This window comes from Microcebus murinus, chromosome 1 (assembly GCF_040939455.1).
Source record: "Microcebus murinus isolate Inina chromosome 1, M.murinus_Inina_mat1.0, whole genome shotgun sequence".
Lineage (NCBI taxonomy): Eukaryota > Metazoa > Chordata > Mammalia > Primates > Cheirogaleidae > Microcebus > Microcebus murinus.
In genome coordinates, this window is record NC_134104.1 from 91237766 (window position 1) to 91261943 (window position 24178).

General features: G+C 40.4%; 1 protein-coding gene across 6 annotated transcripts; it reads right to left on the minus strand.

Annotated features, from left to right (window-relative positions):
* GPR160 (G protein-coupled receptor 160) lies at positions 1-23839 on the minus strand. Of its 6 annotated transcripts, XM_076003945.1 has the most exons (7): positions 23587-23839; positions 19631-19736; positions 12311-12382; positions 10635-10681; positions 7531-7571; positions 5087-5206; positions 1-1133 (listed from the first exon to the last, which is right to left on the minus strand). In XM_076003945.1, exon 7 carries the CDS (start codon positions 1058-1060, stop codon positions 44-46), a length of 1017 nt encoding a protein of 338 aa, XP_075860060.1. In that variant the 5' UTR covers positions 1061-1133; positions 5087-5206; positions 7531-7571; positions 10635-10681; positions 12311-12382; positions 19631-19736; positions 23587-23839; the 3' UTR covers positions 1-43. The 6 variants fall into 6 exon arrangements, with proteins under 6 accessions (XP_075860060.1, XP_075860082.1, XP_012634723.1 ...); XM_076003967.1 differs by lacking the exon at positions 12311-12382; XM_012779269.3 differs by lacking the exon at positions 7531-7571.
* Between the last annotated feature and the right edge of the window lie 339 nt (positions 23840-24178).

Here is a 24178-nt window from a genome sequence, read left to right on the forward strand (position 1 = left end):
TTCTTATTATAGTTGTTTTAATTAGTTTTAATATGACAACATATTAACAAATTATTATTGATATGGGCTTTTCAATTTGCCCAAGATTGGGAATTATAAGTGGAATGAAGCAGCACTTCCAGTTGACAAATGGATCCACAGGTAATGCGATGTCTCTTAAATTAAGCTTGTGACAATTAAACCAATAAACTGTAGCTACGAGGAAACTATTGACAAAGTACAACCAGGGAATATTCATCTCAATATATGCTGGAATCTGTACTTTAAATAAAAGAATAATTATCTGAAGTAGTACAAATGGTAACCAGGTACCAAGGAAACAGACAATGAGCTTAGACAAGAGGATTTTTTTAGAGCTCATTGTATAACTAGATTGGGATAAAAAAGGAAAATACAAGATAGTCTCATTCATATAGGAAGTTATTCTAATAGCCTGTACCAAGGTAATAACTTCTGACCAAGAGGTTATAAAAGCCACAGATAGAATCATCATCATGGAAAATGACAGCCAGTAACTCTGAATGCTAACATAGAAAGGGCATTGATAAGAATGAATATTCTTTGCCTTCAGGCTTTGGTAGATAGCTGGATCTCCCAAAACATAAGCAAGGACTGAAATCCAAAGTAATATTATTATAAAGAAATAAAATAACTTTTGACACTTAAATGAAAGCTTGGTGGTTTTAGAGAAATTCAGGTAATAATCTATAAAAGCTATCAGGAAAACTGGATAAGGCAAAAAGCCATAAGTAAAGGAAATAATTTGAGTAAATAGGCAGATGTGGTATTTAGTAAATCTAATGCCCAATAGTACAAAGTCCCTGAAATAGGATATAATGGAAATGTTTACCAAAAGTAAAAGATCGACAAATGCTAGTGAAATGCAAAAATATTCCATAAAATTTTGATAGGTGTTTTTTCTTCTCATTCCTAGGGTGAGGATATTTAATAATATTTTCCCAAGTATGATCAAAAGTAGCAGACAGTTAATATCTAGGAGCTGGTTTGTTTGATTTAACTGGTACTGAAAAGAGTAGTTCTCTGAAGAAAGAGCAGTCATATTTTTAGTTAAATTTCAAGATGACCTGATGAAATACACATGATAAAATACTGCTTCACTTTATTTTCCATCCCTGCAAAAAAAGAGAAAAGAAAATCTTGTTAACTTAATGCTATCTCTATTTTAAAACTTTACAAAGCAAGCACCTCTATTCTTAACAACTTACTTTAGTTCAATCCAATCATTTTCACAAATAATTAAATATAGGAATTATATTCTTGTAATACTTACAGAATATAGAACATGATCAAGAAGAATTAATGTATATACTCTGGTTATTTACTGAGACCTAGATGGTCCAGAATTCTCTGATCTTTAAACCAAAATGTTATATATAAATTACTACCTTCCTGTATAAGTGTAGGTTTTAATAACTTGTAAATAGAAAAAAATACTTTTATCTACTGGAGCCAAAATCTATGCCTAAAATAGCAGCTTGATAGTAATACTCAAAACAGCCACTGATAGCTTATAACCTGTTCTCACTCTGACTCCCAACATTATCTCAACTCTCATTCTTTTTTTTTCCACTTAAAATTATAGTTTTAATTTATTTGATTTTTTTCTCTTACAGTAAAGTTTTGGTTCTAACCACATTTATATAATTTCTTATTTATTATATCCATATCAGTTGAAAAATGACAATGTCAACATTACTAATAACAATAAAACCACTGAGTAAAGTTTATAATTTCTTGCAGTTCTTTTTGTCTTTTTTTTTTTCCGGCATATTATGGGGGTACAAATTTTAAGGTTTCAATAAATGCCCTTTCCCCCTCCTCCCTCAACCCCCATTCTTGTCACCAAAATTTAGAGGCTATACTTATCTGGCCTTTTAACATAGCAGTTTTTAAAGCTTTTTAACCACAGGATCATTTACATTAAATCTTTTTCTGAAGCTCAGAGGTTTAAAACAGATGGTTCAGCTTAAAATAATGAGAACATAGATGAAGGAAAGAAAGATAAGGATTTATCTTCTGTATATGATCTTTCTAGTATGGCACCTGGAGAGAGGAAGAATACAGGGAAGGAGTAGGGACTGAGTATGGATACCTGGGAACATTAAGACATGGTAGGTAAAGGCACAAGAAAAGGAATTGATTGCATTATTTCAGGATGGGGAAAAAAAAAAAAAAAAGAAAAGGAATTGAGGCTGGAGTCATAAATGCATTTGGAAGCAGGGAAAAGAAATGATGAAGAAAGAGGTCAGAGAAGAAGAAGAAATCAAGAAAGGATGGGCCGGGCGCGGTGGCTCACGCCTGTAATCCTAGCTCTCTGGGAGGCCGAGGCGGGCGGATTGCTCGAGGTCAGGAGTTCGAAACCAGCCTGAGCAAGAGTGAGACCCCGTCTCTACTATAAAATAGAAAGAAATCAATTGGCCAAATAATATATATAGAAAAAATTAGCCGGGCATGGTGGCGCATGCCTGTAGTCCCAGCCACTTGGGAGGCTGAGACAGAAGGATCACTTGAGCCCAGGAGTTTGAGGTTGCTGTGAGCTAGGCTGATGCCATGGCACTCATTCTAGCCTGGGCAACAAAGCGAGACTCTGTCTCAAAAAAAAAAAAAAAAAAAAAGAAAGGATGGAAGGAAAGGAAAGAAATTCAAGACATTTATCCTTAATATTTAATAGAAAAATCAAGGTTGACCCCAAGTTATTTTAACAATACTGTTCAATCACAGTGTTTATAAATAGCAAAATAAAACAACAATAAAAAATCAAAATCACAACTGGAGATGAATTAAAAATAACACAAATTGAGGGTTGGCTGTAGTGATTCATGCCTAAAATCCCAGCACTTTGGGAGGCTGATAGGGGAGGATCGCTTGAGGCCAAGAGTTCAAGACCAGTTTGTGGGCAACAATGAGACCTCTTTTCTACAAAAAATAAAAGATAGCTGGGGCATTGTTGCAGGGACCTGTAGTTCTAGCTACTTGGAGGACGAGGTGGGAGGACTGCTTGAGCTCAGGAATTCGAGGTTAAAGGAGCTATGAGTGGGCCACTGCACTCCAGCCAGGGTGACAGAGTGAGACCCTATCTCTTAAAAACTAAATAAATAGTATAAGTTGAGTATTCCTTATTTGAAATGGACTAGATTTTTGATTTTTTTTGGATTTGGGAATATTTGCATTATATTAGTTGAGTAACTCTAATCCAAAAATCTGAACTCTGAAATGATCTAGTAAGCATTTGAGTGTCATATCAGTGCTCAAAAAGTTTCAGATTTTAGAATAAGATTTGGGATCTTCAGATTGTTAGGAATGCTCTACCTGGATGTGTAGTACATCTTTATGAAAGCCTATTATTATGCAGCCATTAAGAATGTTTCTCAAGATAGAAGGAAGACTAAGTTTTCAGTCTTTTTTATACTTGTTAAATTTTAAGCCTTGCAGATTTCTTACATGTTAAAAAAGTAATGTCATGATAAACTCCTACAATATGTTAAGTGAAATGCAGGTTACAAAATTATGTGACATGTCATCTAATTTTTGTAACAAATGCATGGAAAAATACTAAAAAGGTATTGATATGGTAGTATTATACTTATAGGTTTTTCTGTATTTCCCAAAAAATAATGGAGTAGTAAGTCTCAAAAGTGAAAAAACTGAACTTGCCTAAAAGCAGATCATTGATAATTAAATAATTTCAAAGGAGTAATGAGACTGTCTGAGGGTAAAGAATTCATTGTGAGAGAGGGCTATAAGTTCTGTTGACAAATTGAACTCTTACTCTCATGGCCATAACTCTGTGTTATGGGCTCACTTATAATGAATCTATTTATATACATGTATATATACATGTAAAGATAGTAATAAAAAATACAGTATATTTTCATAACCATAAAAGACCCAAGTAAGTGCTTCCTATACTGAAGGGTTTTTTTCTGTACTCAAACATACTACAGTTTAACTTACCCCTATCCAAAAAAGTTCCATTCCAGATTTGATGTACAAGTGCACAAAGACTTAGCCGCCAACTTGACAAATGCCATTGGCCTTGTAAGCAGTGTTGCTTGGATAAGGAAGCCTAGATGGAATAAGACCATGAAGGGCCCCTTGTGCCAAGAAAAAAACAGGCTTAGTTTTAAAGAGCCAATGTTGGTTTAAAATGAGGGTGAAGAAGGGGGAAATCATGTGGGTTCATATTTATAAAGACCCATAATGTATCTTTAGGATAAAAGAAATAAAAAAGGATTATCTGTGTCAAAATATTTTATCTTTTTTATAACTCCTATCCTAAATTAAATAAGAAAAGCTGAATAGGCAACATCCAAGAGATGGTTCCTAAGTTTGCATTTCACCATTGACTCTCGAGGCAGAGTCAACTGGAAGGCTAGAAAGGCAGGCTAGTGCCTGGGGGAGGACTCTAGTGTCTCCTAGGGGCTTAAAGAAGGTTCTCAGAGGAGGGAGGACGGACCAGCTACAGCCACCAAGGCACTAATCAAGAATCTCTTCAGAAGAGGACCAGAAGAAAGAGACAAGTCTGAAATGGAACATGTAAGAGAATCATAGAGCTGGAAGAAAAATTACACCCAGGGTAGACATGCAACTGAGGTGATTAAAAGCAATAGAAAGGAAGAAACTGGAAAACAAGATTTTGGTTGTTTTACAGTAGTTTCTAAATATGCAGTCATGGAAACCAATCAAAACTTTCTTAGATGAGACCAATTTTATATGTAATTATTCAAAATTCCAATATTTTATTCTTTAAACCAGCTTCCTGGACAAGACAATAATCCTTTGATAAGCTGCATGTCACCAATTTTCCTTTGAAAAATGTTCACAGTAACTACAGAAATTCAGAGATTTATAAGACATTGCTCCTTTTGCTGCATGTTTTTGAAATAACTTATGAATCAACTAATATGCCTCATAAGCAACCTTAAAAGTTAACGTAGAAGTTCTTTTCCAGGCATCTTGTCTCTCGCATGGGCTGGCTTTGTGATCTGGCCCAGTCTGGAAGCCATCAGCAGTGCCTCTGTGCTTTCTATTTACAACTCAATTCTTAACAACATCCCATACTTACTCTCCAGTATGTCTGTCTTGACTGATGATCTTCCTATTTTATTTTGGTTTTAGTGCCTTCAATTATGTTCCTTTGGGTTTTCTGCATTTCATTTTGTTATACCAAAATGCCATGTAAGTTCTGTGTAAAAGATAAAAAACAAAAATAACCATCAGTAGGAGATATTTTAATAATGAGTCCAGTGAAACTGGCTCCAGATCCCTGCTTAGAAAAAGTATAACTTTCTGTGGGATTGAAACCAAACTTAAAGAGCAGAGAGGAGAAAAATACCTCCCAACTTGTTTCACAAGACTAGAATTACCCTGATAAAAACCAAAGATATTTCAAGAAAACTAAATTATAAGTCAACATCCCTCACAAACATGGAGATAAAATTTTTAACAAAATATTAGCAAACTGAATCTTTATTACATCATGGCCAATACAAGCTTAGTTCAACATTAGCAAATCAATAATCTACCATATTCACAGAATAAAGGAGAAAAACGATATGATCCTCTGAATAGATGAAGAAGCAGTTAACAATGATAAAAAAACTCTCGCAGGCCACTTTCCCAACCAAATAAGCAGCATCTACAAAAAGCCAATATCTAACCTGATGCTTAGTGAAAAAGTGGCCATTTTCCCCAGTATCAGGAACAATGTGATGTCTACTCTCCACTCCTACTCACATATTATTGGAGGTCCTAGCCAGCACAATAAGGTAATGACAAGAAATAAAAGGCATATAAATTGGAAAGAAGGAAATAAAACTCTCTTTATACATGGGTGATATAATCACATATTTAGAAAAATCTAAGGACCCTACAGTAAAAGCAACTAAATCAAGGTTGTACATTAATAAATAAAAATTGTACTTCTATATACTACCAATAGACAATTGGGAAAGGAAATACATCATTTATAATAACACTGAAAATAAGAAACAAGGGTAAACTTGACAAAGCACATGCAAGCACAGTATTCTAAAATTTTAAAATGTAACAGAAATTTTAAAAAACCTAAATTAACAAGATACACCATAGATTGGAAGACTTAGGAAGTTTTTCTGTAGAAATTGGCATGCTGATTCTATAACTTATATAAAATTGCAAGTGCCTAATAGAGTCAAAATAATTTTTTAACAAAGCTGGAGGATCTACACTGATTTTAAGACTTGCTATAAAAGTACAGAAATACAGTGTTGTATTAATATAAGGATTGTCCTGTAAATCAGTAGGACAGAAAAGAGTCCAGAAAAAGACCCACACATTTTTGGTCAACTGATTTGCAACAAAAGTACAAGGTAATTCAATGGGAGATAGTCTTCTGAAAATGATGCTGTAAAGTAATATATCCATGGGGGAAAAATTAACCTTGACTTCACACCATACACAAAAATAAACTTAAAATGGATCATGGGACTAAATGCTGAAGTAAAACTGAAATTTCTAGAAGAAAATCTTTGCAATCTTGAGCAGGTATATTAGTTTCCATAACAAATTACCACTGGTGGTAAATTTAAACTGAGTTGCTTAAAACAACAGAAATTTATTCTCTCATAGTTCCAAAGGCCAGAAGTCAGCAGAACCATCTTCCCTTTGACGGCTCTAGAGGAGAATCCTTTCTTGCCTTTTCCAGCTTCTGCTGGCTCCTGACACTCCTTGGTTTATGGCAGTGTAAGGTCAGTCTCTACCTCTTTCTTCATATGTCCTTCTTGTGATGTCTCTTCTCTTATTATTAATATAAGAACACCAGTCATTGGATTTATAGCTCACCCTCACCTACTATGACCTTATCTTAATTATATCTGCAAACAACCAATTTTCCAGATTATTCCAAATAAGGTCACATTCTAAGGTTCCAGGTGGACCTGAATTTTGTGGGGACACTAGTCAACCCACTACAGTAAGCAAACATTTCTTAGGCAAGGCACACACACATAAATTGATACATTTGACTTCACTGAAAAACACACACTTCTCCCTAAAAGGACAGTTAAGAAAATGAAAATGTAAGCTATAGACTAAGAAAATAGTCAAAATATTGTGACAAATGACTTGGATCTAGAATATCTCTTACAGTAAGATAATTAGCCCATTAGAAAAATGGAAAAAGATATGAACAGATACATTGGGAAAATGTAAATGGAAACCACAATGAGATACCTATGCATGCCCACTACAATAGCTAAAATTCTAAAAGACTATAGCAATACATGTTTTGGCAAGGAATTGGAATAACTAAATCCCTCCATTGCTTAAGGCATTGTAAAATGGTACAACCACTTAGGAAAACAGTTTGGTAGTTTCTTACAATGTTAAACATTCAAGTACCAACTTACTACCCTGTAATCCCATTCCTATATATTTATTCAAGAGAAATGAAAACAAATATCCATAAAAAGGCTTGTTCAACTTATTGCAAGGACAAATATTCAGTTCTCAACAATCTGTGGAAAATACCTTTTGAGATCTCATCACCACTTGCTCTCTAGGCTTCTTTGCTGCTGGCATAAACAAGGTACTGTTAAGATGGCAAAACTATTCACAGTTCATGTGCATATACTTTAATTGTACTGCTTCTCATTTGAGATATGTAAACTACACTTTTGATTTGAAATTGGACATTTCATATTAAATAAGCCATGTACCCATAATTAATAAAAATAAAGAAAATTTTAAAATTAAAAAAAGGCTTGTACACAAATATGTGTAGGAGATTTATTCATCATGGCCTCAAATTGGAAATATCCCGAATATCCATCCACAGGAGAATGGATAACAAAACTGTAGTGTATCTATACAGGGAAATACATTTCAGCAATACAAAGGAATGAAGTACTGATACATGCTACACAGGGACAAATCTCAAAACATGCTGAACAAGGAACATGATGTAACAGTTTTGAGTATAGACTGTGTAGTTCCAATTACATGGAATTCAAAACAAACAAAACTGATCCACGAGGCCAGAGAGGCCATCAGTGGAAATCTTGGGCCAGGCTGGGGCAGAGGGGCAGAAGGGAATGTTTTGTAGGGATGAGAATGTTCTATATTTGAATTGGGGTTGTCATTCAAGTGTATACATTTTCCAAAATTCAAATTATACACTAAAAATGAATGTTTTTATTAACTTATTTTTAAAGGATGTCCATCTCAGAGTATTGGATATAAAAAAAGTGAAAACCTGGAATTTAAATGTTCAGTAGCAAGAAACTGGCTACCTGAATTATGATACAACTTCCAATGAAAGGTGGTTTTAAACAAATGCACTTCCCTCTGCTCCCTTTCATAACAAATAACAGAAAATTGAGTTTTTACTTAATTCTAAAATAAATAAGCAAACCTAATTTGTAACATCGAGGAACACTGGATAATCAAGTCACCATTTTTAAACTGGTAAATACTGGGAAAGAAACATTCTTCCTGCCTTTCCTGTACTAATTAACACTTGGTGACAAAATAGTAAGTGAGGGGATGTCTACTTTTATGGAAGTACTCTAGTGAGTGAACAGGAATGATAAAATTTGAAATTCGCCATGTTGCAACCCCTGATATACTACATGGGGACAGCCAACGATCATCAACAGCTGCTAATACTCAAAGGCAGAGATGAAAGAATATACCAGTATCTACCTGCCAAAAAATTAGAACCCGATCAAACCTGTAGATTCAACTACTGATTTACAAGAAAAACAGAGGGTAGAAGAACATGTTTAATGACCCCCACAGGATGCAGTAAACGAAATCCAAATGGTGGTAAATTCTACAGTACAACTTGTTTCTTCAAGTAAATTGTATCAACTTCTACCTAAAGGATTAAGAGACTTAAAATATCCAAGTACAATGTGTAGAACTTATCTGAATTTAGTGAAACAAAGAATTAAATTTATAAGACAACTGGAAGTTTGAACACTGACTAGAAATTTTAGGATATTGAGGGATTTTTAATTTGGGATATAATGATGATATTATGGTGTAATGGGCTGAACTGTGTCCCCTCCAAATCCACATGTTGAAGCCCTAACTCCTAGTACCTCAAAATGTAACTGTATTTGAAGATAGGGCCTTTAAAGAGGTAATCTGGACACACACACACACAAGACACCAGGGATGCTCAGCACAGAACAAAGGCCATGTGAGGAAACAACAAGTCATCTACAAACCAAGCAGAGAAGCCTCAGGAAAAATCAACCTTATCAATCAATACCTGATCTCAAACTTACAGCCTCCAGAACTGTGAGAAAATAAATTTGCAGTTTTAGCCTCCTAGTCTGTGGCATTTTGTTATGGCAGCCCTAAAAACTAACACATGGTTATTTTAAAATGTCACTATTTAAAAAAATATGAACTGAAATACATACAGATGAGGCAGATCCTCTGCAATTTGCTTCAAAATAACACTGTGGGGGTCGGTAGTGGACTGGAGTGCAGATGGGGCAGGATTGACCATTGGTTAATGGCTATTCTATTTGTATGTATGTTTGAAAATTTTCATAACCTTTTTAACACACTGACTGCCACACTAGAAAAAAAATTTTTCCCTGGGGCCACAATGTTTTATTAAGACAAAATGATCCTTTCTAATTTGATATTTTTTACTGTTTTCTGTGCGTGAGTTATATGCAATGCAATCCATGTTTTTAGAACTAAAGTGTCAATATTAATTGTAACAATAAGAACACCAACAAGGAAGATTTTCATGGACCAGCTGCAGGATTTTGCTTCATGAGGCCCTGGGCTCAAAACTAACCTGAGTTAAATACAACTCACATGGCAGTCCATGTGCTAAAAAGGCATAAACCTTCAAGGACAAAATTCCAGAGGCTGGAAAATGAATGGATGAATGGTAAATGAGCACTTTGCTTTACAAAATGTGGTCAAAGGACCAGGAGCATAAGCATCATCTAGGAAATTGCTATAAATACAGACTCTGAACCTCCAACTCAGACCTACTGAATCAATCTGCATTTTAAATAAAATCCTCAGGTGAATCATATACACTGAAAATATATGGAAGCGAGCAGTGGAGACAGCAACATGACAAGCTAATTTATACCTTAGGATGCTCAAAAAGCTCAGGAATCAATGCACCAGGTATCTTTAGAAAGGGATGCAAAGATTGGGCTAAAAATAGATGGATTAGCTGCTGATGAAATAAAATAAGCAGTTAGATACCCACACCTCTTCTTTGACTTAGTGTAACAAATGACTCCCTCTCCGAGTATGGAATAAGAAATGGAGGTTTCCTCCCCTGGTGAGGGTAAAACAAGAAATCTTTGGGCTGTGGGCAGAGTTGAGGATAGAGGGGTACCATACAAAAATTGGGACTGCATAAAAATATGCACATTAACAATTGAGACTTCTCCAGCCTTCCTTCCTCCAGTTGGATTTCAGGAATACTATTATTAGAAGACATAAAGATCCAAAAATCCCCCTCTAGGCATCAGCCTAGGAAGGACTATCTAAAAATGCTACATTGAATCTTCCCTTCTACTCATATATATGACTGGACATTCAAAGATCCTCAGACATTCAAAGAAAATCTCTAGTATTAAAAGTCAAACCTGGGAGGCCGAGGCAGGCGGATTGCTCAAGGTCAGGAGTTCGAAACCTGTCTCAAAAAAAAAAAAAAAAAGTCAAACAAATCCACAAGCAGAGAAAAATTGGAGGAGACAAAATGCTAGAAGAAAACTTTATTTAAAACTCATTGTTTTCAGGAAGAAAATACTGCATCCATACAATAAGAGGAGGAGCTATTTAAAATAACAAAAGAAAACAAGAAAGAACTCTTAGAAAATAAAAATATGATGGCAGAAATGATAAGGTGAACAGAGAATCGGATAAAATAAAGTTCAGGAAACTTCCCAGAAAAAGTGGAACAAAAAGAGATATGATTAAGAAAATTAGGCCGGGCGCGGTGGCTCACGCCTGTAATCCTAGCACTCTGGGAGGCCGAGGCGGGCGGACTGCTCGAGGTCAGGAGTTCGAAACCAGCCTGAGCAAGAGTGAGACCCCGTCTCTACTATAAATAGAAACAAATTAATTGGCCAACTAATATATATATAGAAAAAATTAGCCGGGCATGGTGGCACATGCCTGTAGTCCCAGCTACTCAGGAGGCTGAGGCAGGAGGATTGCTTGAGCCCAGGAGTTTGAGGTTCCTGTGAGCTAGGCTGACGCCATGGCACTCACTCTAGCCTGGGCAACAAAGCAAGACTCTGTCTCAAAAAAAAAAAAAAAAAAGAAAATTAGAGCACTAATCCAGTTGGTACAAAATCTGAACAATAGGAATCACCAAGAGAGAGACAGAGAAACTGGAGGGGAGAAATCAAAGAAGAAAAGGCAGTAACATTTTCTAGACTTGAAGATTTTTCAAGATTAAAAGGACCTATCATGCCCACCTTGATGGATGAAATCATCCATCAGAAATTTGAAAACAGTAGTCTCATATTTTTGTGGAATTCCTGTGCATGTGCTCATAATTAAAAGATAAAAAAGGTTGAAAACAGTGATGACAAAGAGATCACTAGTTTCCCAATAAGGGGGGGGGACCCCAAAACCAAACAGGTTTCATACAAAGGATTAAGGAATGGATATCTTGAAAAACTAGTAAATCAAGTGAAAGAATAAATCAATTCTTATATGAGATGTACAAATAGGTAACCAAGTAGGAGATGAGGAGAAGTATCTTTACAGAGTGTTTCAACTTGTACATGAAAAATAAACTGTAGACTTAGAATTCCACCATTTTCCAACCTACCACTTACACAGACATTTTGGTACCTAAAGCTGCCATCATCACAATAGGAGAGACAACCAGACATTTCATGCCTCCCATAGCCCGAACCTGTGTCTGATTAAATCTCTGGATCCAGATGCCAATTTTGCAAGAAATAGAGGCCTGAGGGATACTGAGCTGAACCATGAGCATGCAATTAGCAAAACTCACACCGTGGAAGACTCTGTTGATCAAAGGGTCCAGTTCAACGGAAGAACAAGGAAAATTTTAAAAATTAAGATGTAGAAAGTAAAAAAGATACTTAAAAGACATCTCAAATAAGTTTTTTTTTTAAAAGAGGTAAGACTAAACTAGAGCCTCTAGGGATACACATTTGGGTGTTAACTTTGAAATGCAAGGAAGTAATTACTATAAAAGTCAAGTTGTTTGGGGGGAGTGAGGACGTTGTGATCGGGAGAGGCCACTGGAAGGGGCTTACGCAGCAACATTCTTGTTCTTTACCTGACAGGTGGTTACGCTGCTGGGGTGGTGTCGGGCTCCTCAGCAACAGGGGAAGCCAAGAAGCCTTCGATTCTAAGGGATAAGTTCAACCAAACAAAAGTAACACTTGGGATAAAAACCACAGGCAAAATCAAAAGAAAACAACAAACTGAAGAAAAAAAAAAACATTTCAGAATATTAATCTCCCCAATTTAGAAAGAGCTCTTGGAAAGCAAACAAGAAAAAGATCAAAATCCCAATAGTGAAAAAGATTTTAAGAGACAATTCAAAAAAAAGGATAGATGGGCTATTAAACATACAAAAGGAGGGTATCACTCATAAGAAAAATGGAAATTTAAACTATACTGTTTGCCTCATAAAAGGTAGGCAAAAATCCCAAATTTGTCAACAGAGCATTTCTGGTGAGGCTGTAACAGGCACTCCTATCCACTGGTGAGGCTGAGGAGTATAATTGGTGTAACTCTTGCAAAAGGCATTCTGGCAATATCAAAATTACAAACATACTTATATGTCCTGTGAGTCAACAACTCCACTCCTAAGGATTTATCCTATAGATATGCTTGTATGCATGAACAATTAACAGTTTGAGAGTATTCATGGGCCTGGTGTGGTGGCTGTAATCCCAGCACTCTGGGAGGCTGACGCAGGAGGATCTCGGGCTCAGCAATTCAAGACCAGCTTAAGCAAGAGTGAGACTCCATCCGTCTCTACTAAAACAGAAAAATTTAGCCGGGCATGGTGGTGCATGCCTGTAGTCTCAGCTACCCCACAGGCTGAGGCAGGGGGATGGCTTGAGCCCAGGAGTTTGAGGTTGCAGCGAGCTACGCACCACTGCACTCTAGTCAGGGTGGCAGAGTAAGACTCTGCCTCCAGTAAAAAAAGAGTCATAGATTTGGGAAAAATATTTTCAAACCATATATCTAGCAAATATCTAGCTACATAAAAATTCTTGAAACTCAATAAGATGGTGACAAATAACCAATTTAAAAATGGGCAAAAGACTTAACTAGACATTGCTTCTTAACTAGCAAAGAAGATACATGAATAATAGGCATATGAAAAGGTGCTCATCATTAGTCCTGAGGGAAAAGCAAATTAAAACTGCAGTGAGATACCATTACATATCCATTAGAACGGCTATAAGAATGACTAACAATGCCAAATGTTGGTGAGCATGTGGAGATATCAAAACCCTCATACACTGTTGGTAGGACTCTAACATTGTGTACTGTTTTTGGAAAACCGTTTGACAGTTTCTTAAAAAGGTAAACATAGGCTGGGCGCGGTGGCTCACGCCTGTAATCCTAACACTCTGTGAGGCCGAGGCAGGTGGATTGCTCGAGGTCAGGGGCTCGAAACCAGCCTGAGCAAGAGCGAGACCCTGTCTCTACTATAAAAAAAGAAAGAAATTAATTGGCCAACTAATATATATATTAAAAAAAAATTAGCCAGGCATGGTGGCGCATGCCTGTAGTCCCAGCTACTCGGGAGGCTGAGGTAGAAGGATCGCTTGAGCCCAGGAGTTTGAGGTTGCTGTAAACTAGGCTGACACCATGGCACTCACTCTAGCCTGGGCAACAAAGCAAGACTCTGTCTCAAAAAAAAAAAAAAAAAAAGGTAAACATAAAGTTACCACGATTCAGTAATTACACTCCTAAGAATCTACCTAAGAGAAAGAAAAATAAAGTCTACATAAACACGTGTAAATAGCAGCCTTATGTTGTTTGTGGCAACATAATTCATAATAGCTACACCATTCAGGTGTCCATCAACCAGTGAATGGATAAGCAAAATGTAGTACATGCATAATGCCATTCAGCAATACAAAGGAACAAGCTACACTAATACATGTAACATGGACGAACCTCAAAAAATGTCATGCTAAGTGAGAAAAGTCTGGCTTAGACACAGAAATCTACATATTCTTAGAAAAAGGCAAGAGACAGAAAATAGCTCAGTGGCTGCCTGGGGCAGGTATGAGGATTGACTATAAACTGGCAGCGGGAACTTTGGAGTGATAGAATTATACAAAAACTAGACTGCAGTGATGGATGTACAAATCTAAAAATTTACTAAAAATCATAGAACTGTACACTTACAATGGGTGGATTTTATGGTATATAAATTATACCTCAATAAAACTACTCAAAAAAAAAAAAGACTTGTTCATAGCTTTATTCACAATAGGCAAAAACTAGAAAAACCCAAATGATCAACAAAGTAGAATGGATAAATTATGATCTATTCAAAGAATGAAATATTAGTTACCAATAAAGAACTACTGAAACACACAACATGTATAAATCTCAAAAACATTACGTTGAATAAAAAAGCCACTTTTTTTCTTCCACTACATATTGTATTCCATTTACATGAAGTTCAAGAACAGGCAAAGCTCATCTATGGTGCTAGAAATCAGAAGAGCAATTGCCTCTGGCGTAGAGAGACTGCCTGCAAAGGGGCAAGAGAGAACTTCCTGGTGCACGAAAATGTTCTGATCTTGACAGGGATGTTGTTTAAATAGGTGCATACATTCATCATTCATATTAACACTTAAGATTTCTGCATTTTACTGACATACCACAACAAATTTTTAAATGCTTAAAAATGCACAAAAGACATACTACTAGACAAACTCAGAATTAATCAAAATTATTTTCAGAAGGTACAAGTAGGCGTGTCTGTTGTCCATCTGTCTGTCTCTGGTCATAACACGTCAAATAGTTAATATAAATGGGTGGCTAATGATCTAATACTTTTAAATGGTTTAATTAATTATGTGATACACACAAAAATACATTTAACATATGTAAGTTATGAAACATAATCAAACTCACTGTATAGTCACTCATTTATTTACTCCAAAAATATTTATGGAGGGCCAAAAATATATTCCAGGCATCCAAGTACAAACTGTGATTACACCATATATATAGTGCTGATGTTTCACTTTTTTAAATGTAAGAATCTGAGTGTACCTTTTAGAATAAAGTTTACTTTAACATGAGATTCCTTGTCTGCTCATGGGAAGAAAAAAGTGTTAGATAATCCAACTGTCTCAGACTCATGAAGCAAAAACAAGCTGGTACCAATCAGGTCCAGCAGGTCCGGGACTCACTGGGTAGTCACTTCAGGCCTCCACTAACTGCAGGCCCATCAGCTGCATGCCTTGGCCCCCCAGGAAGAAGGGCCCTGGGAGGTCAGGCTACCTGGCCTGCTCAGTGGCATCTATTGAAACTCAGGACCCAGACCAGGCGGAAAGGAGTGCCGCCACCACAGGCAGCTGCCTACCCTCTGTCACCTCCTTTCCATGCCCCCCCTTCCTCTTAGAATGACCCCCCACACACACAGTGGGCTCTAACCCAGGCCTGGAGGTGTGAGGATGAAGGAGGCATGACCTTTCTCAGCGCCTGGGAAGGTGCCAGGTCAGGGCTCTTCCTGCCCTCCTGGGCATGTTAAAGAGTGTTTAAAACATTCATGACTTTTGACCCAGTATCTGCAACTCCAGTATTTTATCATAAGGAAATAATCCAAGCTGAAGGAAATAATTATTGCGTAAGCTGCTCCCTCCAGCATAGTTAATAATAGCCTACAGAACACCCTCCCTCGCCTTCAGAGATTCAAAACAACTGAATGTCTAACAATAGGGAACTACTCAAATGAATTATGACGAGTCATAGATGGACTACCTGCAGCCATGAAAGAAACTTTAGAGACAAAATAAAGAGCAGGAAAATGCTGACAATATAACGCTAAGTGATAGAAAAGAAAGCTGTGTATACCAGGCTTCCCACAGGGAGAAGTGGATTTCCCCAGCCCCCCAGAGATTTGCTGATCCCTGAATCAGTGTTACTGAGGGGAGCCTGCTCTTGTCCTCAGATAGTGTGTGACAGTAGGCATGGGAGGGTGAAAACTAACGGTACACATATTATTACTCCAATGTTGGGTAATTAGGAAAAACTATGTATATACACAGATCAGAGGTGATTAATGCCAGGCCACCTGGGATTGGTAAGGTGGTGGCCTTTGTAGACCAATACTTCTCACATTTGAATAAGGATCCTGTAAAAAAGAGATTCAGATTTGATATGTCTGGGGTGGGCCTGAGATTCTGCATTGTTGTTTTTTTTTTTTTTTTTTTTTTTTTTTACTACCAGGCAAGCAAACAGCATGAGATTCTGCATTTCTAACAGGCTCCCAGGTGATGCCTGTGCTGCCAGCCAGAGGGCCACACACAGACTTAGACCCTGGAGGGAGCCCAGCTGCACAAACAGCGCCACCTGTGGTTGGTGAGAGTACACGTACATATGTACTTGTAACTGTCCTGTGTTTTCCACAAAAATGTATTGCTTCTGTAATCAGAAAGAACACTTTTAAATGTTCAAAACCTTTTGACAGTAATTATTCTTACAGAAATCTATCTCAATGTAAAATGGGATCAAAGGTTTTGGTACATTCTACTTAGAATGATTTGCAATATCAAAACATAAGCAACCACCTTGTTCTCTAATATTTTAATAGAATGAATGACTTTAAAAAGGCTGAAATAGCACGCAGTCATTAAAAACGGCACTTACACATGAGAAAATAAATTTTAATCACAGCATGGCAACTATATTAAAATGCTAACAAAATAGATTAAATGTTTATAAAATGCTAAAATGTATTAAATTTATAAAAAATGAAAGCAAAGCAAAACAAAAAGGAAATACGCCAAAATGTCAATGTCTTCGGACCCTTGGATGGTGGAGTCACAAAGATATTTCCCTTTAAACCTTCCAGAATACAGCAAAGTTGAAGGAGGCAGGATCTGGAGGCAAGGGTGCCAGTGGAAAGTGCCAGAGGCAGTGAAGAGGCAGGAAGCCCACACAAGGGATGGGTAGGAGAGTGCAGGGCGGGGCCCATCAGCTGGGGTGCAGTGGGGGCTACAGGACTCCCCTCTGAACCCCTGCTGGCAGTGCAGGAGAAAGGCAAAGGGCTCAGTGAAGGTAGGCTGGCCCCTGGCCCCAGGAGAATCAAAGCCTACCAGCTCTCGCCCTCCCAGACCCTGCTGAATGGGTCTGGGCAAGAGCTGTCAGCAGGGGAGACCCCTGGGAGGAGAATCAGTGTCTCTCCATTCAGCTTCCCGGGAACACCTTGACTATCAATCTCTCCCTTCCCCTCCTCAGAATGTTCCCTTCCCAGAATTACTTAAGGATAAGGAATAAGAATTCATGTTACCCTCTCTGATAAAGTAAAACGAAGCCCATTCCATGTTCCCATTTCTAGGCTCATCTGTGGCCTAAACCTCAGTTCACTCCTGTACCTCTCCTGACGGGCAGCAAAACGCAATAGAAACAAATGCAAACAAACAGAAACCTGCATTGCCGGTTGAAGATCATACTAGACTGCCCTTTTTAAAACTATAGAATGCTAAGTGAATATTAGTTAACATTCATTGGTTAACACTGGTTCACTTTTCCAATTTAAAAGTAAGCCTGCCAACGTATCTGTTGTATGATTTTAACACTAAAGAGCAAGCCAGACAGTACTTCACTGGGCCTATTTAAGGACTTCATAAAATTCTGTTAGCCCCTCAAGCATTCCTAGCAGGTGTGCTTATCCCAGTTGACAGAAGGGGCACTGGATGCTCAGGGGATCCAGCCTTAACCCCCTGCCCAGTGGTGGCACACCTGGGGCTGGGCCTCCGGCCCTGACACTCATCTGCTCTTGCACAATGGACAGAGTTCACACCCACGTGAATGCTAGGGCATTCCATCTCCTCTCACAGTCAGTGCAGATTTTAATCCACGAACAACAGAGCCAAAGCCCTGGGTTCAAAGCCACAGGTTCTGGCCCAGTTCTCATCAATTCCAAAGCTGCTGCCTCACCAAATATACCCTGTTAGCATTTGTCATGGAGAACATTTCCCTAAGGCCACGGGGTAACACAGATGGGCAGCCCACAGCTCACTCTGAAAATAAGGAGGTCAGAGCTGGGAAGCATTCCATCCTGGTAGTCTCTCTTCTAACATTATGGGGGGAAACTCCCCCGAATAAAAGTGAAAGTAAAGGAGGCGGGCTCTAACAGCAATAGCTAATGCACAGTGAATCCCATCCCCTGCCACTTAATCCTCACAGCCCTACAAGGAAGGCATTATTATTATATTGTATTTTACTTGTATTTTACAAGTAAAATACAATTATTATTACTTGTATTTTACAAGTAATAATAATTATTATTATTTGTAATAATTACAAATAATATTATTTGTAATAAATATTATTATTTGTAATAATATTACTTGTATTTTTATTATTATTACTTGTATTTTACACAGAGGAAACTGAGGCATAAACAGGTTAAAGAATAGGCGAAGGTCACACAGGTGGTGGGAGAACTGGAAATCAAACCCAGCCACCAGCTGGGTCCACACTCAGGATCTTTGGGCCTCGCCTTTGTTTGCTCTGGCTAATAATCAATCAGACTTTTCCTTGGCAAGGAGTTAATGATCACCTGAGGGAGCACACAACCACAAACCTCAACCCCAGAGTTCTGAAAAGATTCAATCAAGCAGCTGGTCTGGTCTGGTCTGGCATTTACAGAACACTTCAACCTCTAAACTTACTTCTTTTGGCCAAAACACTTGCACTTGTAGCCCTTGGTCTATGGTTCTTATCACGCTGGGGTACAAACATATGCCAACGGACAGTTTTAGTGACAAAGACCTCAAAACAGTACCTGATATTTCCTCAAAACCACTCCGCAAGATTCATCTTTGTGCTATTTCTTTTTCTGATTCTCCCCCCAGCACCTCACCCACCCGCAGGGCTGTGAACACTAAGAACTCCAGGGAAGGAAACAAAGATCTAAACAGAAGCTTCAGCTGTAATGAAACTCCAGATATAAATGGAGGTGAGATGATCTGTCCCATGACCCTTAACTGTAAGTTTCCAGATGAGGAAATTAAGCCACCCTTGGACTTGCATCACAGAAACCCCTTGAAGGCTGGACTATGGCACCTCAGTTCCTCATGCCCGCAGAGCTTTCTGAAGGAGCTCTGCATAAGCTATGTGTAGAAAACAGACTCGTCATTAGCAGGAAGGTGGTGGGCAGAGAAGGAAGCAGGTGCGGGGACCGTTGCAAGTCCTAGGAAACCCTCAGAGTGGCTGGGGTCTGGCTCAGAGCAGTGAGAGCCAACGCACAACCTCAGGATCCATCAGATCCCAGAGTCAGGCTGCTTCACGGAGGGCTCCTTGGTGCCCCATCCCCACAGGAGACCCTGGGGAACCCCCAAGGTGCACAAGATTCCCACACACCCGCCTGCCCCTTCCTACTCACAGACTTAATGAATGGTGTGGGGTTTTGGAGGCTTCCTTTTCCCCACGGAGGCCCGTCCACGTGTGTACTCCGTTCTTGTACTGCAGGGGTAGCAAACTCTAAAGTTCTATGTAAATGACAAAAACAGGAAGGATATGAGAAAAATGATGGCATAACTTGTATTCTTCTGACATTGAAGCACTGCAGAGTAAACACAAGACTATTTGTCTCCTCAAAGGGATATGTGCTTTCCCATTTTTCTTGGGAAAAGAGCCTCTCAACCTGTCTTCTGTTATCCCATTTTAGGTACATAGACACACACACACACACACACACACACACACACACACACACACACACACACACACACACACACACATCTCTGACTGTAAGAGAAGCAACAGTGCAACCTCGAGGACAGGACGTGTGGAGACTGGGGGAACTGGAATGCACCTTCCCTAAAGAGGAGGCTGCGCTAGTACTGCCTTTGGGAATTCTCGGGGGGCAGAATATTTGAAATCTCCCATTTTCAGCACTGGCTCAGTTTTTTCTTTTTAATTCTATGCTGGGCTAGCACCTCTGTTGGGTAGATGTGGCCATGCCGCTAATCTGTCCCCAGGGCAGCAGGGTGTGGTAAGAAGACAGTTTGCCTAGATCCACTAACAGACTCATGTGGTCACCCTACTGCCTGCTAAAGATAGCGTGGAATTGCGGAGCGGCCAGAAATAATGCAGACTCTCAAGCCTGACAGAGCTGAGTTTGAATTTTGGCTCTACCTTTACTAGCCGCAAGACTATTAACCTTTAGCCCCAATTCCCATCTGCAAAATGGGCTGATAATACCCAACTCAGATTTGTAAGAATTAAAAACATGAGTGTGCGAAGACGCCCACAAATGCTTAATAAATGTTAAATTCTATCCCCAACCCCCTAAAGAAATGGCTTAAGGCAAGTCTTAGCTTTAGACTTCAATGTTTTTATCTGTTCAAAAGCAAAATTGCCCTCTATGCCCGCTGTTCCACCTCACAGGATGGATGAGGTGCTGTAGAGTACTTACAAATGAGAAGAATATTGTTGACTTGTTTGCCAACACCCTTTCCTATCATGTCTAGCCCAGCAAAGAGCAATTTGCTTTTCTAATGTGTTTCCACCCTCAATAACACGAAGCAGGGAGAAGATGGTGTCACATTTATGGTAATTCCTTAAAATGGCTATTAGCGATCAACCCTCCAGAGTCCAATTCCACCAGAGGAAAGTAAACATTAGGTCACCACCTGGTCACTTAAGGGCCCTGCAACTTTCTTTTCTCTTTCTATACTCTTGTTTTAGGGAACTAGAGAGGAGACTGAGGTAGAAAATAAAGTCACTTAACAGTTCCATATTTCTTTTATTCATAAAAAGAAAATGGAACCACAACCAAACAACTTCACTGAAGTATCATCATGGATTTACTATGATATTTTCCAACTTTAAGGGGATTCTTGTTAGTCTTGTCATTATTTTCCCATACACTGGGACATGTCCTGGCACTCCTCAACTGAATCTTAAAACACCTTTACGACTTCTTTTGCACTAGTGAATCTACACGGGCAAAGTTTAGGCTGAGGGGATTCATCTAACATTTCCACTTTTAACTCTCACAGATATTTGGCTTGTTTTCTCTTTAAATCACAGGAATCAAAGCTACTAAAAAATGTGGGTTTATCTTTCAGGAATATGCCTCCCCTTCTTCCCTCTACTGAACTTCAATAGCTCCCTCTTAGAATCACCACTTTTCCAAATTACTAATCAAGCATGACAGGAGTAGGAATTATAAGATTAATCTGGAGGAGAAAACAATGAACAAGTCAGAGGAACACATAGATATTACTCCCCTCTCCCCTATTCCAAGCAGGGTTCTTGAAAAGGAAAGAATGGTGTTAACACCATGCAGAACTTTTAGGAGTCAGTGCTTTGCTAGGTGTTTACACGCCATGATCACTGAAGCAAACAGGATATAGACAGGAAAAAGGCAACACAGCACAGGTTGCTTTCAAGTAGTAAGTGGATCTCCACTCATTTTGTGCTTTGTTTTTATAATGTAAACCTTGATGTAAACAGTGCTTCTAGACGTGCACAAGCCCTAAGTGTACACACGTGTGTTCACTACCCTGAACACTGTTTTTTGATGAGCATAACTTGGAAGGGATCTAGGCAATTTGGAAAAACAGCTAACACATTTTACACAACCCGCCCCGACTGGAGGCAACTCAACCCCCAGGCTTGCTAATGCCCTTTGTATAAAAAAAGCTGACCCAGCATCCACCTGCATCAACTTGATCCGCTCAGCTTTGTCATGCTCAGCAAACACCCTATGCCTTCTGAGCAAAATTAATCGGCACCCCCAGGAGGGAGAAAAAGATGATTTTTTTTTTATGACTCCAGTCTGGAGAGGCAGACTTGACACTCAATTAAAAAGAATGAGGGTCAGTGGAAGGCAGCCTTGAATCTACAATCACATGCAGTGCCAACACTACCTTCTGCAAAAAAAGCTCCACAGGTGGTGGTGGTGTTATGTTCAAAGGAAAATGCCAAACATGCAAAAATAGAAACACTAGTGTAACTACTTCCATACCTACCATCCAGCTTCAACTATTAACAACCCATGGCCAATCTCTTCTCATCTTGTCTCTCTCTCTCCCTCTTTTTCCCCCAGTACTTCTTTGTTATCTGTGCTCCCCCAAACTGGATTATTCTGAAGCAAATTCTCAACCTGTTATTTCAACTTCAGTCTGTTTCTCTAAAAGGGTTTTAAAAACTATAATCATGGTTCCATTACCAAAATAACTAAACAGAACTAATATTCTCAATGCTATCAAATAATCAGTACAAATTTCCATTATCTCAATGTTTTCAAAAACATTCTTTCATCAAATCAGGATCCATGCAAGGTCCACACGTTGTATTGCCACATTATATCTCTTAAACCGTCTTTAAACCCCAAGTCCTCCTTCCTGTGATTCTCACAGCAGCTAGGCTGATACTCATTAGCAAGTCCAAGTCACACCCATAACTCTGGGGATTCCACAAAGAAAAGCTGGTCTTAGAGCTTGGCAAATGTGTACATATATGTTTATATTTACATATTAGTTTATCAATATAAAGCACACGCGAAATTATTTCACTCGAAGCAACTATCAACCCTGACAGCCAAACGCTCATTCACACCGCAGTTCTCGCTGTCGGTTGTGTCTGGGATTTCAGCAACACCCTCCCCTTACCCGAGTCATCTGCACAAGTGTGGGACGAAGCGGGTGAGTTTTCTCCCAACTGAGGCTTCCTCAGGAGCCCGAGCTCACGCAGTCGCCTCCGGAAAGCCGGGGCTGGCTCTGCCACCGCCCCCCCCCCAGGCCACCTGCACGGGCGAGAAAGGTCAGCTTCAGCCTCTGGACTCCCGGGGGCGGTCCCGGGTCATCTAGACCGGCCGGCCCGGTCACCCAGGGGCCAAGCAGGACGGTACCGGCTCGGAAGGCAAAACAGCCCGGCAAACCCTTGAGGCTTAATCCCAGGGCCACCAGGCACGCCGTCCCCAACGCTCCAGCCCAGAAGCGGGGACGGAAAGTCAGCCCCAGTTGAGTGTGTGTGGATGACTGCATGCACCTGTGGGTACATACATTCGTCCCTGTCACATCGCCTGTTTTCACGGTGTGTAAACGCCACCCCTCCGGAACAGGGGCGAGTGTCTGCGTGTGGGCACGCGCCCTTCGCCCGGGCGGCAGTCGCTGCGGCTACGCGGGAGCCCCAGCCCCGAGCAGGAGGGCTCGGCGTCCCCGAGTAGCAGGCAAACCCCGGACCCCGCGCTCCAGGAAGGGAACTTCCCTCCGCTCCCATCCGCGCTGCGCGGCCGGCCGGGGAAGCCGGGGGCCGCTGACATCCCGGCCCTGGGCGGGGAAGGGGCGGCGGGCTCGCCAGGCACCCTCCGCCCGCGCCCGCACTCACCCGCCGACGGCCGGCTGGCGCACGGCGCCCCACCGGGCTCCCAGCGAGGTCGCCGCCCGGGCACCTGCCGCGCGGGGCCCAGGTAACTGCCCCAGGGAGGGCGGAGCCCAGCGCGCCCGCCCGGCCCCGCCCCGCCCTTCCCGCTCGCTCCGCAGGGGCGGGGGAGCACGGCCCGCGGGCCCCGCGGCGACCCGGCCGCGGCCCAGCCGGCTCCCGACCAGGAAACGCGGGCGTCAGCGCCCGGCAGCCTCGGAGCGCGCACGCCCCGTCCCAGCCCCCGCAAAAGACGGGAGGGCGCCGCCTGCTGGCGGGGCCGCAAGATGCGACGGGGACGGCCGCGCGCGGCGGGCCGGGGCGGATTGAGGGTGTCAGGGGAGGCGGGGGATGCCCCGGGGGTGCCAGGTGCGGAAGTCGCCAGCGGCTTAGTGAGAGACATCCTCTTCGTCGTGCCAGGCCTTGGGGACCCAGCCCAAACCAAGGCACTCCCCAACTCCTTAGCAGGCAGAGCGGGCAGGGGGCCATTACTTTTCGTTCCCTTACCGCCACAAATGCAGGCTTCAGGCAGTTACCTCCAGATGAGGGTGTACACAAG

What these genes read in the sequence shown, in the direction of transcription:
- GPR160 (XM_076003958.1), bottom strand. Translation starts at nt 1,060, where the DNA reads ATGACTGCTCTTTCTTCAGAGAACTACTCTTTTCAGTACCAGTTAAAT.